At 29.7% G+C, this 17152-nt stretch overlaps 1 protein-coding gene across 1 annotated transcript in view; it reads right to left on the bottom strand.

Annotated features, from left to right (window-relative positions):
• Positions 1-635: 635 nt before the first annotated feature.
• The window catches only part of Top1 (topoisomerase 1), a 60963-nt gene continuing 44446 nt past the window's right edge, over positions 636-17152 (bottom strand). The window contains exons 11-18 of the mRNA XM_067286564.1: positions 7904-8048; positions 7584-7727; positions 5880-6134; positions 2778-2892; positions 2567-2694; positions 2405-2499; positions 2177-2326; positions 636-2106 (exon numbers count right to left, since the gene is read on the bottom strand). Of these exons, the coding sequence (XP_067142665.1) occupies positions 2004-2106; positions 2177-2326; positions 2405-2499; positions 2567-2694; positions 2778-2892; positions 5880-6134; positions 7584-7727; positions 7904-8048 (1135 nt within the window). The 3' untranslated portion in view covers positions 636-2003. The remainder of the gene's footprint in view (positions 2107-2176; positions 2327-2404; positions 2500-2566; positions 2695-2777; positions 2893-5879; positions 6135-7583; positions 7728-7903; positions 8049-17152) is intronic.

Genomic DNA, 17152 nt, shown 5'->3' on the forward strand with positions numbered 1-17152 from the left:
ATTTTATTAGCGTGCAGCACACATTTAAGAATCGAAAATATTTTTAAATGAGACCATTTTATGTTAAGAATAAAATGCTATTTATCTGTTCTATAAACTTAATTTATTGTTATATATTTCAACAACAGAGATGACTTGTATTAAATTATTTAAAAAAAAAGGTTTTGTTAATTACCGTATTTAGTAGGGTATAGGACGAGGTGCGACTTTAGACATTAAAATAAAGAAAATTAGGTCTATTAATACAATTCTATTTCGTTTAATCGCAAATAAAATATTATCAAATGCACGTATTAAGGTAAACAACCGCGTTTGCTTTAATAGGTGATGAATGGAAAACAAAACCAAAACATTATAATGGGTATGACCAGAAAAAGTTTATTTTTAATGTTTCAGAATGTGCTAAAAATGAAAACCCGGTCTTATATGCCAGTAAATACGGTATATCAGAATGATCCTTCTAATATTGTTGAACGTGTACATAAAGAAAATTTCTTTTTAAAGAATATCCGTATATTATACAAAACTTTATTGTTTCGAGGTTTTCTTATCTAATTTGTTATAAAAGTATTGTTTATAATATTGTAAAGCATTTACTACTATTATCATTTTTATTAAGAAACAATCACCTTCCCTTTACACAAAGTTTTGATATTTCATTTATTTGAAAAAGTGCAGCATGTACAGAGGCAGCAGACTGGAAAAATGGACAAATGAAGGCTTTTAGGATACTAAGGTACAACGTTTTTCTACAAAATTGTAACACTGCCTTTAAAAAAACAAATATAATACAACACTAGTGAATTTGGTGGACACTTGGTCATTTCAGTTAACGTCACAACCAATAACAAATGACACTTTCCCTTCCACCTCTGCCACGATTTACAAGAACAACAATAGATGGAGATTCACTAAGTTTAACATATTAAAAGTTGAACCATCCATACCCATTGAAACATTGTAAATTCCCATCCACACATTTCTGTAACTGTTCAACATTTACTAACCTAGTTACAATATATTTGTATAAGAAGATAGTTGTCTGAAGAAATAAAAAACAAAAAAGGGCTGATAATAAATCTTCATTCAGACAAATGTCAAAAGCAGTCTGAAATAAATTGATGAGGAAGCAAATGAATTTGCAATTATGTAATGTCTCCAATAATTAAATAGGATCACAAATGGGATTCTTTTGCCATAAAATGGAAGCAAGAATCAACATAAATATTGACACTGTCTGATTTCCAACATGAATGACATCTGAACTGTACATTTGATTGTGCCTTACTGCTTAATTACATATATAGCCACTCTTGTCAGTAACCAGAATTTTCTTCTTCATAAAAGTGCAGTTTATGTTGATATATGAAATACATTCCTTAGAATGAGTTTAATCAAAATACATTCACATGCACTCAATTTTTATATGAATTATTAATATTCTACATGGTAAGTGACTCATTTTAGAGTTTCAAGTCAATTAAAATCCATAATCGTCATCAACAAGGCCATAAACGTGCCAGAGATCACAGCTTACAGCCCTTAAATTTCATTATTTGCAAGGCTATGCCTTGACACAATGAATGAAGAAATAAAAAATATGCATTTTGGCCACATTTTTAGAACTGCAAGCTATCCGTTGCCATTTAGTCCAAAGTATTTCTGTTATCGTAAAAACCAATATTCTCTGTTGCATCTTTCGTGCATTTCACCCAAGTCGAAATGCAAAACGAGTACTGTTAAATAAATTTGTTTAACCAGTTCTGAAAATGTTTCTCTTTTATTTTAAGAGCAAATTATTGTATATTAGTCCTCTTATTCATGCACTCCAACACACATACAATTCACTGGGTGGAGATTCCTGTGAAGTAGCAGTGATACATTTACATATGGACTAAATATATCTGTTGGGTAAATACCACCCAATTTATTAAAATCTTCATCTACATTGCTAGATATGAAGTTACACCATGAAATTTTCTGTATGTTAAAAAATTTTCCCATTAGAATATAAAATCTGGTCCAGCCATTTCAATAGCCCATCGGAATTTGTCCCTTTGTGTGCGATTGTAAATCTTTTCTACTGGTACGTTCCATTTTTTGCACCTAAAAAAATAATTTATTAATATTTTATTTTGATTTAACATTACTAACTCTAATAAAAAAATTTACTAACCAAGCTACTGAAATTCTGGGATCAAGATAATTTAATTTTGAAGTTCCTAAAGCTATCTGCTTATTTTCTTCTTTATCAGTAGCTTGAACTTCTAATTTGTTCAGTTGTTCTTCTAACTGATGAAATCTTTTCTTCTTTTTCTCATAGATTCTAAATATTTACAATTTATAAACATTAATAAACAATAAAAATAATTAAAAACAAAAGATGATTTTAAATATTGCTTACACTTTGTCTTTGCTTGTATTCGAATCTTTGTATGCTTGTTTAGCTTTCTTCAACTCTTTTTTGAATTCTCTAATTTGTTCTTCTTTTTCTTCAATCTAAATAAAATTCTCGTTAAAAAAACTTAAAAAAATGTTATTGTGTAGAATCACAATAATATATTACCTTCTTTTGTAAGTTTTCCATCTGTTTACTAAAAGTTTTAGGTACAGAACGCTGATGGTTGCAAAGTATAGCAACTGCTCTATTTGCTCTGTTGTAAGCAAGGAGTTTCTCGGGAAGAGACATTTCAGCTATTAAAAATTAATTGAAATTTAAAAAATAAACTTAACTAAGATTAAATTTTAAAAAATTTTTAACATTTATTCTATTTTACCTTTAGTAAGTAAATCTAATTGTTCTTGTAAAGTTTTAGAAGCATTATATGTACGGAAAACTTTAGCAGTAAGACCATCCATCAATTCATTCAAATGTTTATTTAAAATTGCAGTCTAAATTAAAAGCATATAGATAAATAAAAATTAAGCTTTACTTATAAATAATTCATACATTTATAAATGATATTATTTAAAATAAAATTTTATGTTACAGATTTTATTGAAAAACTAATATGTACTAATGTATATTTTATTATAAATTCTCAAGATATAATTAAAAAGAAATACATTTTGTTATTTGGTAAACTGTTTCAGTTATATCTGACAAACATATAATGAATTTGAATATATATAGAATTCACAAATAAGTTATTCAAAAGCAATGAATTACAAAGAATATATACATAATTGTACTGCATTTTTTTTGTTATATTACATATCTAAGTATTAACGCAGGTACTACAAATGTTCAATATACGCTTCCTTGTGTCACGTGACAAATGTCTCATCTATAATGGATTTAATCCCAAACCTTACAAATTATTTCAACATCTACAGCTTCAACTGCTTCTGTTATTTAAACCAGCAGATTATGTAGAAATCCAGAAGAGGCAGAACAAAAACTTGTCCTTGTAGCCTCATACAAAAAGGCCCAGAAGTGTTAAATATGACAATCATGATGCCAAACTAATACCAGTATGCCCATTCAAGCAATCACCATGCATTTAAGGTAAGAGGCAATAGAATGAAGCAGTGTGTTAAAAAATAAAATCTCCATTAAAATCTTGTAAACTGGAACATCAGATAGTTTTCAAATATATCCACGTAACTAATTCCAGCTACAATTGGCTCAGCAAAAAAGAAAAAACCATACAAATTGAATATGTTTGCACTGTTAAGTTCCGTTATCTTTGGTGAGTCCCATGCATGTTCTACTATGTCATGAGGATCACTATACTTTTATATTATGGTGATTTACCTTACAGATTGTCCATAAATTACATCTGCATTTTTCTTGAAATTTTCACTCCCCCTCCCCCTCTTGTCCCAGTTTCCATAACCCCTCCCCAATTCAGATGTCCAGCAAAATTCAACCCCTCCCTTAAAACCTTTATCACTTTATACCATAAGTAGAAATGAAACGTAAAAGAAATTCTGAAATAAATATAATAAACTGTAAAAATTTAATGAAAGAAACAGACATCCATTGAAGCTCAATCCATTCTCTCTCTCTTGTCCAACTTGTCTTAACTCCCAGTGTGGATGTCATTTACAGACAGCCCCTTACCACTCAAAGGGAATATAGCCTCATCACTGAAAACAATTTTATCAAGTTATCCATTCAGTTAATTATTTCATTACAAAATTTGAATTTTTTTGGATACTACATTTGCATTAAAAATAACCACATCACAAAAAAAATAAATAAAAAGCTTAAAATGTAGAGATACTTTTTAATTTTCTAATGTTTTTGGGTCGTTTTATCAAGTTTCTTCAGGAGAAAAAAAAATACAGACCTGCATTTTAAAGTTTTTAATGGTGTAGTTACAAAATTTGAATTTTTTTCCTTGTCATCATCAGTTAAAGTTTGCACCAATTGTAGTCTGTATGGCTTAAATTGTAAATATTTAATTCTAAGTGAGTGCATTAAATTGATTTCTTTGCATTGCAAACATAGGTCTGTTGTACTCAATTATAATCATCATTTATAATCATCTCACTCAAAATTTAAAGCCTGCACATCCTGAAATCCTATATGCAAACCAGCCAAAACAGCATAGTACTAAGCATGCTCTGCATCTATATATGACTATGATGACTAGCCAATTTCTAAATAATATTCAGCAATGCATCCTATAATTCAGGAATAGATGGGACTTAAAACATAAAGAATACTTTAGTATAACTAATTTGTATATTCCTATATTTAATTTACTGAATATACTAAGATTATACTTTTAAAATATTCTAAAGATCTCTTCTCAAATAATTTTATGAATTTATTGATAAATAATGGACTAGATAATATGACTGCAAACTGAAATGAATAAATTTTTGCTTTTCTCAATTATACTAAAATAAAATATACATTTTTTCCTGATTTAAAAACAAAATTAATAGCATTTACAGTAGAGACTCGGAACCCCGGTAATCAGCACGATTTTCAGTCGGACTGTGTCGTGCTGAATCAAACGTTTTTGATACTAAATTTACTTCTAAAGTATAATTTTCATGTTTTTATATTCTTCAATATATTTATTTTGTTTGTACAAAATGCAGAAATAATTTTTAACGATACGATAGCCTCGATTATTATTATAAAAATTTTCGTTAGGCTTAAAATCGACGAAAATTCAACACGAAGCAACATGCAACGGAGAAAAATTTGAACATCGGACAGATTAATATATTTTTTCATACATAATCCGTAATCAGAACAAATCCCTAATCTGAACAACCCCAGTCCCCAATTGATTCTGATTTTCGGTTCACTACTGTATTTATAACCTAGTTTATGAGATTATTTTTGTATATGTTTTTTCAAGATTAGTTTTTTTTTATTTTAGCAGCTTGTAAAAAAATTATAAAAGTGATAATTAAAACTAAAATAAAGCAGTATTCATAAATAACCTCAATTTTTCATTAAAATTTATGTATAAAATTGAATAATAAATATAAAGTAAATTTCAAAATAAATTTAACCACTTGGTGTTTTTTTTTTTCATCTTTATTTAGTTGAGCAGAATTACTGACTTTCTTCTGCTCAACTAAAGATGAAAAAAAATGCCAAGTGTTTAAATTTGTCACACCTAGTAGTGTTTGAGCAATAAATTAATTATACTAACAGTCATTAATATAGATTGAAAATAAAGATAAACTTCTTGAAAACAATTTTAATCAAACTAATCAAGATTTTTTAATTTAAGTAAATCATTTAATATGTTCTTGTAAGGTTTTACAAGTATTATAAGTATGGAAAACTTTAGTAGTAAGACATTCCATCAATTCATTCAAATACTTAAATTGCAGTCTAAGTTTAATTAAAGCATAGATAAATATTAACTTGTAAAGCAATTAAATATATAAAAATTTAAACTTACATTCAATCTATCAAAAAGGTCATCACCAGGCTGTTTGTTTTCCATAAATAACTTTAAATTCTTAAACACTCGCTTCTCAACGGCTACACTGTTTACGTAACGAATAGAATCTTTCCCGAGAAAATCAAAATCAACAACATATTGTTTACCATCTTTTTCTTCATTTAGGGTGATATGTTCAACACGCAATGAGCAACAACCAACAGTGTCTGCTGTTTCACCTTCTTCTTTCTCATTGCCTGCTCTGAGGGCCAACTATTTGTAAAAAAGTAAATGAAAAAATTACATTTAAATATTTGAAAATATCATCTAAAATTTTATATATACACACACATTAATTCTTTGTCTATATTAATTAAATTGCAAGTTCAAAAAATATTTACAAATTAATATTAATACAATTTATTTTTAATCATCAATCCAAACATGATCTGCAGATGATGAATAAATACATAAAGCCAAGATTTGAAGGGAATGTAATTTTAATAAAGGTAATCAATAAATTTTAAAAATCTAAGTTTTACAGAACCAGAAAATAAACTAATACATTAATAGTATTACAACACAAATTTGTCAGTTTCAGTTCTTTAGATATTACAGAAATAAAAAACTCAACTTGTCGAATATTTGATGTAACCATAAAAATATCTATAAATATTATATTTAATAGTATATATACAAGTATAATATAGTAATTCTTAAATTTTGTCTTTTTAAAAAATCACATTAATTAATTTGTGTAAATAAATTTGTTTATACAAAAGTAATTTTGTAGCAAAATGCAACAAATTTTTTTAATTCTTTATTATCATCATGCCAGATCAAGTTATAAATTTTTATAAAATAGTGCTAGTAAAAATATTAGATTTCACCAAAGAATTTCACAATATTATATATCATATAATATAAATATAACAAAAACATATAAATAAAAACAAAAAATTTTATTATTAAAATAAATATTCAGTATTTTTAAAGTTCAATAAATCAACAACAACTGCTATATTACATCTGGCTAAAGACCTCCATCTGATCTTTGCTTCCACAACTATTAATTTAGATATAACCATAATGGTTACATCTGACTGAGTGCCATAGTGGGAGATTATGGGCACCGAGTTGTCCCCAATTGGCACTGTAAGCAACCAGTGTGGTTATATCTAAATTAATAGCTCTGGAAATTAAGATCAGACAGAGGTCTGGATAGCATAATTGACAACTCATCCACACAGTAGGTGGTAGTTGTGTTGTGGGTTTGATTCCTGCTCAGAGCTGATTTTCATTCCAGAAACTTTTAATAATTTTAATAAGAGATGGTACCCAATGTCTGCTTCTAGGTCAAATTACTTAACATTTAATTATTAGCAATAATATAGCCTGATCTAATTTGGCAATCATTTTGGCTTTAAAACATCATCTTCAATGTTTATTGTAATTGAAATTATTCTCATGTTTGTAAAATAATATTTTTTTTCTTTATATTGTACATCCTACTATATACGATTAATATTATATTAATTTCCCTCACTAAACTGTCTTTTAGCATATCCCAAATAAAAATGGAGATTTGTTTGCTTAAATTCAGAATTTAATTTCAATAGATTATAAAATAACTTTTAAAAGAAAAATAAATTAAAGGCTAATTTTATATTTTAAATAAATTCAAACTATGTATAATAGTCTCAAGTAAATAATAATATATACCTTATCAATAAAATATAAAGCAACTGCTCTTTGGCGAACTTTCATTTCTTTGGATTTCCAATCTTCCATGTATTGCCGGCGAATTCCATCTGCAAGACTTTTCAATTTACGCGCTGTTTCATATTTCTGCCAATCTTTCTCCCCCTATATTTTGAAATTGTATTAAAAATGACAATTCTGACATTTAAATATCATCACAAAACTAAAATATTAATAAAATATAATAATTTTTCATGAAAATTTAAACAGTCTGCCTATATCATATTTTAGCAATAATTAATCAAAATACTTTATACAGCAATTATAAGAAAATTATTTACCTTTAATTTTGAACTTGGATTCAACATAATATATTTTGTTTGTCCTAATATATTTTCTGACCAGCATGCTAACCATGTTACACTATTATCATGTCTTATTTCTTTCCATTTATGTCCTTCAGGTGGTGGAGGTACTGTTGCTTCCCTATAAAATAAAATATGTAAAAGACTTATATTTATCTTTCTACAAGATATCTGAATTAAGCAAATAGTTGAAACTTTCAAATAACGTTTATTAAAATAATATCTTTGGTTAACCTCTTCTATTTAGTAGTTTTTTTATGTTAATGAAAAATATCACATTATAAATAAGCATTATATAAGAACAAACATTAATTTTCATGACAAATAAACAATTATTTTTTATATTTTAGTGCAAAAATATATTCTGGAGAAATCTTTTAAAAGTTTAATGTTCACAGAAAACTTTCCTTTATTGAAAGTTACATTTAATTTGTGCATTATAAAAATTTATTTCTTTCATTTTTGTTGTCAATTTTATAATTTTACAAATACACATATCAGAAAAACAAGTTGCATACTATAAACAATTGATACAGCTATTACTTATTTATTTCATTATTTTGTAATTACATTTATTCAAAACTGTAATTTTTTGGAGTTTGTGATTTATTGTTATTCTGACATTAGTAATATATTAATAAGTCAAAGCACTAGCTGGAATCCACAAACTTGTAATTTATGTCAATAATGTGCCAACCACTGTGGTAACATATAAAATATAAAAATTGTTAATCATGTGATTAATAAACACACATCTGCAATATTTTAATTACTTATCACAGCTTACAAACTATTACATTAATATTCTAATTCATTATGAAAGATTAATTACAATATGACAGATAAAAAATCTAAGATTTACAACAAAATATCTTATGGACTGGTCTAAAACCTTTTGTGTGATACATCTGACTTTTATCTTTAGTCTGAGAACCACAGCTATAGTATTCATGTTTAAATATCTATTTGAGTGTTTCCATATATTTAGAGCAAAAAAAAAAATATATATATATATATATATATATATATATTACTCCAAATATAAGTATATTCATGTTATAAAAATCACAAATTTTTCTTCTAGTATTTTGCAATCTTGGGTGTCAAATAAATTAATGTAAATTAACTCAACATAAATCACCAATACTATAAATATTAAAAATTAAAGTGTATAAATTAGTTCTAATTTAATAATTTTTGTATTTCTTAAAAAAGGTTTTCATTATATTAGCAATTATGAATAATAAATATTAGAAAACCTCTTATTTATTATTATTTATTAGATAAGTGCACCACTCCTATGGGAGTATAACACTAAGATACATAACACAAGATAAATGATTCAGAGTAAACATAAAAATAGAAAGTTCTGCTTTCATTGAGGACTAAAAGTAATATTAGAAATTAGAAATTATGAAAAGTCTTTTCTTCCATATATTTTGAATATAACTGTAAAAGGTATCAAAAAGAGGCTTCTGTACAAGTTTATCCAGTGGGCATGGCCACCTGAAACCATGCATGAAGATTTCTAATTTCATTATGAGTCTATCTTGATCATAAATAGGACAATGGTAGATCATATGGTCAACAGTATCAAGGTTTCCTGTGGAACAAAAGCAAAAGGCAGTTTCTGCCCGGTTATACATCGCCAGGTAGCTCCTAAAATTACCATGCTCAGTAAGAAGTTGAGCAGTAGTAAACGACAGAAATCTAAGTGGTGAAGAGAGTCTGCTATCAACACTAGGGAAATACAGTCTGGTTATTTTACCCGTCTTACTGCTCACCCATTGCTGGTTCCACTTCTGCATAGCATTGGCACGGATATAATTTTTGAGGCTGTTGCGTGAGAGAGGAATGAGTGTATAGTCCAAGTCGGTGTCCTTTGCAGCTGACTTAGCCTCGAGGTCGGCTTTTTCATTTCCCATAATGCCAGTATGACCAGGAACAAAAATAAAAGTTATCCTATTGACATGATTTACAATATGATGCTGGATGTATGCGATTTTGTTGCTGTTGCAGTTGGGATTTAAGAGGGCCTTTAGGACAGACTGAGAGTCACTGAAGATGTTGAAAGAAAGAGTTTTGTTAGGAAGTGAGGTGGCCCACTGAACAGCCCGGTAGACAGCATCTTCCTCAGCTTGATAGATGGTGGTGTACGGGGGGTACCTGTACCTTTTAACATATTTTGGGCAAAGTAAATCAGTTTGAAGATAAATGCAGACACTTGAGCCAACATGAAGGGAGCCTTTGGACCCATCTGTGTAGATGTTAATGTCAGCATGGACATCTAGGGTGGAAGCAGATGGCACCACGTGCACCCTGGGGATAACCCTGCTTACAGGGTGATGATCACAGTTGGTGGAGAAGTTGCAGTGTGGAAGCATGTGAATAGCCGTAGATAAGAGCAGAGACCGTTGTTGAACTTTGATGTTTGCGGTTCTGGTGTAATAGTGAAGAACTTTTTCTTCAATACAGAGAGGTAAAGGAAGGAGCTCTGCTAGAATCAGAGAGGCATTTGTAGAAACAGTCCTGCAGCACTTTGAAATTTTGATGGCAAACTGTCTTTGGAGAGAGAGTAATTTGCTTGCAATTGTAACTTTACTCGTTACATGTCCCCAGCTAGAAGCCGCATAAAGTATCATTGGTAGTATTGCCCCATTATACAGAGTTTTATAAGCTTTGTGATTTAGGCCCCAGGTGCATCTAGCACATTTTTGCAGCATGTAGTTTATTTTCTTGGCTTTAGCCAAGATATAATCAATGTGGTAACTATATGTAAGTTTAGTATCAAGGATTACTCCCAGGTACTTTTGCCGGTCTACCCATTCGATTGAGTCACTATCTAATAAAAGCTTGGGGTATGAAAATTTGTATTTGTTTGTGAAAAGCATAGCTTTGGTCTTGTAAGTACAGAACTGGAGTTTATTAAGATAGGCCCATTTGGAAGCTTTACTCAACATTTCGTTTAGCTTACTTTCCAAAAAAGCAGTGTCCCTATGCTGACACACAATGACGAGGTCGTCGGCATAGGCTTGCACACTTATTGCTTTGTCACATTTGGTTTTCAGAAAGGAATTGACCACTAGGTTCCATAAGAAAGGAGATAAAACACCACCTTGAGGGCAAGATTTTGTTAGGAGTTTACTAACAGAGTGATGATGATAAGACAGATTTATTTTCCTGTTAGTTAAAAAGGAGGAGACCAGCTTGACAAGATAGTTGGGACAGTCTAGTTGGGAGAGCTCGTTGATAATGCTTGGGTGCCAGCAGTTGTCGAAGGCACCTTTAATGTCCAAAAAGATAGCTGCGGTATAAACTTTGTTACTCAGTCCCTCTTCTATGAGTTGTGTCAAGGCATAGACAGCATCCTCAGCACTTCTGCTTTTCCTGAAGCCATACTGGTTTGGGTCGAGCCAGAGATGCTTATTAGCAAGCCACTCAAGACGGCCCAAAATCATTTTTTCAAAAACCTTGCCCATTACTGGAAGAAGGCTAATTGGTCTATACAGCTTGGAGGGGTCGGTATTTTCAGTTCTTGGTTTTTTGATAAGGATGACATTGGCAATTTTCCAGTGAGCAGGAAAGTAAGAAAGACTTAGGCAGGAGTTGTACAGACTGAGAAGAAAAGGTTCTAAAATGTTGAAACACTCCTGAAGCATTTTGGCATAGATCTCGTCACCTCCTGGAGCCTTATGAGGTCCCATGGAGAAAAGTGCTTTCTTGAGTTCAAAGGTGGAAAAGTAGTGATCTATTACGGTTGGGGCTGAATGCACACTTAGCCAATTTGTTCTGATGGATTTATGTTCAGAGGAGTCATCCGTGTAATTGTCACCAGGGAAGAGTTGTGCAGCCAGGGCTGATAAAGCAGAATTGATATCATAGCTATGCTGGGAGTTATCTATTTGTGCCAGAAGTGTATGATCCGTGTTGCTCCTGTTCAGAATCCTGTAAATGTTTTTCCATGGATCAATATTTCCCCTTGTATTGCAATAGTTTTGCCAAGATTTCAGCTTTTCTGATTTCATTTCTCTGATATATTTCTTTTTTGCTGTCCTGTATTCAATTTCTTGATTGACTCTCAATAGGGGATTTTTCTGTCTTTGAAATTTGCGCCTAAGAGAATTGACCTGTTTTCTCAGGGATGTTAATGTTGGGGTCCACCACGGCACAGCCTTCTTTAGGGGGACTTTTCTGGGAATGGCTTTTTCTGCTGCACTTTTCAGAATATCATTTAGCTTTGACACCCATTTGTCAATTTCCTCTTCAGTGTTAAGAGGGGTTTGTGTACTAAAATTATCCAGTTCTACTTGGATTAGATCCTGAAACATATGCCAGTTTGCCTTTCTCAAATTGAAGGAGTTACTTTTTGTGAGGCAAAGCCTGTGCTGCTGTTCAATGCAAAAGGAGATGGCTCTGTGATCAGAAAGCATTTCCTGGTCAATCAGAGACCAGCAAGTGATGTTTTTAGCCAGAGAGGAGCCAGTGATAGTTAAATCAATCCAGCTTTTGCCCAGGATGGAGTCATAAGTAGGTTCACTTGGCTCATTTATCACAGTAAAGACATGTCTATCTAGGAATTCTTCAAAAAGGGTACCCCTGCTATTTTCTATGATGTCATGCCATAGTGGATTACGGGCATTGGAGTCAACACCAATCAGTAGCCTATTTTTATCAATTGTTTTGTAGGCTTCCTCCAAAAAAGAGATAGCATCATTCAGAGGCAGGCTGGGATAGCAATAAACTGATGATAAGAACATAACAGTATCCAGAGTAATAGATATTACGGTGCAGAACTCATTACATAGCTGGGTAAGCTGCAGTATGGGGATATTTGGGTTGCATATAATAATGCAAGCTAGGGGATTAGGGACTGCTGCAGAGAGAATCTTGAAACCCCTAGGAAAGCCAACAATTTTAGAATTGTATACGTAGGGATCCTGTAAAAGAGCAATATCTATGTCGTTAACTATTAAGTAGTTTGCCAGATTACCTGTGACTGCTTTGGAGTGATTGACATTAAATTGGACAATTTTAATATGTTTCTTGGTATGTGGCCTCTCCATAGTCCGTATTTTCAATAAGTTTTGATTTTACTTTTAAATATACAGGACATTCTGGGTCAGTGGCTTTGTGAGAAATATTTTGAACATTCATTTTTAGTCGTTTAGCCCATCGGATACAATTGATGCACTTAATAACAGACGACTTGGTCTTTTCCATACAGGTTCTATAGCTGTGACCCTCTACACCACAGTGTGAGCAGGCAGGTTGTTCCGGTACACATTTTGAAGCAATATGACCAAATTTGCAGCAGTTGTAGCATTGTTTGATTCCTAAGTAGTTGAGGACTTGATGAGATCTAAGTCCTATATACACCCTTCTGTTTTTCAGTAAACTTTGATGAACTTGAGGTGAGGTCAAGAAAACCCATGTTTTTTCCTGAGCAGAGTCTGCCTTGGATCTGAAGGAGAATAGTGGTTGTAGTATTTGATCTTTTTCTTCTAGTATATTTTTTAAGTTGTCATTTTGTGCAGTGACAGTGTTAATCAACTCCTCTTTATTTAAGTTAGAGCACACATGGTGGATTTGAACTAAAGGCTTTCTCTTAGTTTTCTTGCTTGCCGAAAATTTGAATTCAGAGTCATGATTGTTATTGATGAGATCAATAATTTTATCGACACTGGCAGTGTTGGGTAATTGTAGGCTGACTTTCCCATCTTTCTGCACTAGACAGGAGTCGATCCTGATACCATTGGCTGCTGGTTTTAGAACAGCTTCTAAGTGACTTCTGACAGTATTTCTGTCCACTTGTGAGTTTTTAATCCCTGGAGTTAATATTAATGTCTCCCTTTTTTGTGCTTGACCAGGCTGGTTATGAACTTTTTCTCTTGAAGCTTTGACAGCATTTGCATATGATTTTAGTTGTGATTGATGTTGAATTTTATCCTCTTGTAGTTTAACTATATCTTCTTGTACCACATTGTATTTGTCTAAACAGCATAAGTGAATGTCAGTTATTCTTTGTATTAACTGATCTATTGTGTAACTTTCTTGTTGGTTAAGTGGGCGTTTATTCACTATGGGCTGATAAATACTTTTAAGTTGGTTGATGACTTCCGTAAATCCAAGTTTCGATATTTCATTTAAGGTTGCAGACACGTTTTCTGGGGTGGCTTTCGATTTGCGCCCCGGCATCGTGCTGCAGATTAGGCTTAGCTAACTCACCAAGCCACGTGGTCGACAGTAAGGTTGTCTAGCAACGAAGTAAGAACAGAAATTGGTACTCACATGCACAGCAACGGTTAAGAAGCCAAAATAAGAAAAAACAATTGTCAATAAAGAGGTGGAAAATATATTAAATATGAAAATAAAACCAGAACCAAAGCAAAGCGCTGTTTAAACTTGACGCCACCTGGCGGTCTCATGAGAAAACCTCTAATCTAAATTATATATTATTAACTTGCCTTTTCTTCTTAACTACAAATAAATATTTTAGTAGTATCAAAAATATGAAAACTAATAATTAAAAAAGAATAAGAAAAAATGAGAAGATTTCTGTTAGTTGTAATAGTAAAAAATAATGATAAAAATATGCATTATATTAAAATAAATAATTTTGTGAATTATTTATTATTGTGAAAGTTTTATATTAGAATATAATTTTTTGAAAGCATTTTTACTTTTTAATAACATCTTAAAATTTTTTTAAAGTTATGTGACTAAAATTTAACTGCTTCAAAAATATTAAATATATAATACTTACTTCAAGGAAAAAATTAGTTTTATGAATATATTAGGCCTACTTTTACCAAAACTATTACAATTATTCTATTTGACAGTTTTGAAAATAAAATCAATAGTATCAATGTTTATATTGTAATGAAAAAAATTCATATTCATAAAACAGTTAAACAAATAAGTATCAAGTCAAAATAGAAAATCACCTTGCAACTGTAATTAATTAATGGGATTATTCTACATTTTATCTAATTGTTAAAATTATACAATTCATTAATTAGAAAGTCATTTCTTTCTAAATGTAAAAATAAAAGTAATACAAAAAATTTTTAATCACCAAAGAAAAAAATCTTCATTTCTTTCTCCATAATATGTCTAATTACAATCTAATAAAATCATTTACATAAATATAAATGATTGAGAATTATAATTATTATTAATGAATATTAAGTTGTTATAATGAATGTAGTACTGAATTAATGCAACTTATAGCAATTAATAAATCATTAAAAGCACATTCTAATATTAAAATTTATGTAAATTAATTTTTGTGTTTAAAACATTATATGCTATTTTTGAATTGCTTGATTATTTTGCTTTTTTAATGTTTTCCAATGATAAAAATTGAGAGAAATTATATTTAAAAAACAAAGCAAGCATTTTTAGGAAAAAGAAAGAAAATACAGGGTGTCTCAAAAGATGTACTCGCTCTTCGATAGACGATTAATAGTATGTTTTTTAAATTTAGTAATAGGTTTTAAATTAATGCATTTATTTATTGATTTAACTTCTTAGGACTGTGTTTGTCAATACACGTCTATTTACAAAAAAATATTTATATATTTGACAATCAAAAAGTGAGTACATCTTTTTGGGACACCCTGTATTTAACATTGCATTAGCAAATGATAATAATCATGCACACACATTACTTAACATCTATTATCTCTATTCTCAACTGTGAATAGAAAAGTGTATTCATGGTTACATTTACCTTGAATGAATTGTAAGTCAGTGAGAACTCTTGAATGAAATCTTTTAAAATAATTAAAATCAAAATCAATGCATTCTAAAAAGAAAAAAATCACTAAAAAATTGAAAAAAACCAAACTTTACAAAAAATACAAAAGAGAAATACCTGTATCATATAACAATGTATTTTAAGTAAATTTATTAATGTGTTTTTGTGTAAATTGTTTATTTAAATTACATCTACATAAGCTCATTATGTGTTATTATTTCAGATTCATTATTCATCTTCCAGCATTTTTTTTCATTTTGTTTAATTTAAATTTAATACTAATTAACAAATAAACTAAACCAAAAATTTTATATTTATTAGAATTAAAAAATAAAATTTATGTTTAATTCTATGTATTGTTCAAAGTTTATTTAAAAGATCATGACAAGAAATCGTTTTATTTCAATATGATGCGTTAAACTATGAGATAATTTCATAACAAGGATAAACCAGAGTTTATACTGTATAATGGATTTTAAAAAAATTTTCAAAAATTATTTACACAAATTTTATTTCAATATTTAATAATAATATCAAACTTCATACAATTTTTTATCATTGCAATATAAATCTAAATAGTATTTATTTCATGAGCCCATCGAATACATCAGAAGAATTTTACGATACTGTACACTACATAATCCAGTATACATCTATTGTTGAAAAAATTCATCTGATATCATAACTATTATTTACTTTTATTTAATTAGCATAATATTTTAATATTTCTAAGTTTAATTTTTCTTTATTGTTATATTTATTTGAAGAAAGTAGAAAAATTTTAAATCAATTTAGAAACTTTTTTAATATTTTAAATTCAATACAAATATGTAAGTTTAACATGAAGAATCCACTCTGATGAAAAAAAATAAAAATCAAAGAATACCTTCAGCAATATGATGTTTTCTTAATCATAATTCATTTTACTTCATTTTAATAAAAAAGGAGTCAGCATCCACTAAGGACGACTTTTATATTTCTGAAAAATTCATATGTTACTACTTATCCTAGGTATGTTTCTATTAATGATGCAACGAATATTCGGTTACTATTTGGTATTCGGACTATTTTTTGCTATTTGGCCGAATACCGAATATTTAATCATTATTCAGCCGAATACCAAATACCTAAAAACAGGAGTAAGTAATAACAAAAACACAGTAAATTAATCATTTTGGTATTTAGATTTAATGTTATCGGGTTAGTGTTGTTTGTTTATATTTATTTATAACTTATAACCTGCACAAAATAAAAAACAAAATAATATTAGTCACATGTATTCACAATTTATAATTACAAAGATCAGCACACGCCTATTTGTTCAAGAATCATCACACATCTGAGGGTCTGACTCTGCCTACCCTCTTTAAGCACTCGTCTTTGTCTTCCCTTTCTCTTTCCTCTATTGCTCTAGTCCACGTACATCTATGCATACATCATAATGTGCACGCGCAATACTTTGGATT

This window comes from Centruroides vittatus, unplaced genomic scaffold (assembly GCF_030686945.1).
Source record: "Centruroides vittatus isolate TY-2023 unplaced genomic scaffold, ASM3068694v2 scaffold_373, whole genome shotgun sequence".
In the NCBI taxonomy this organism is placed as follows: Eukaryota; Metazoa; Arthropoda; class Arachnida; order Scorpiones; family Buthidae; genus Centruroides; species Centruroides vittatus.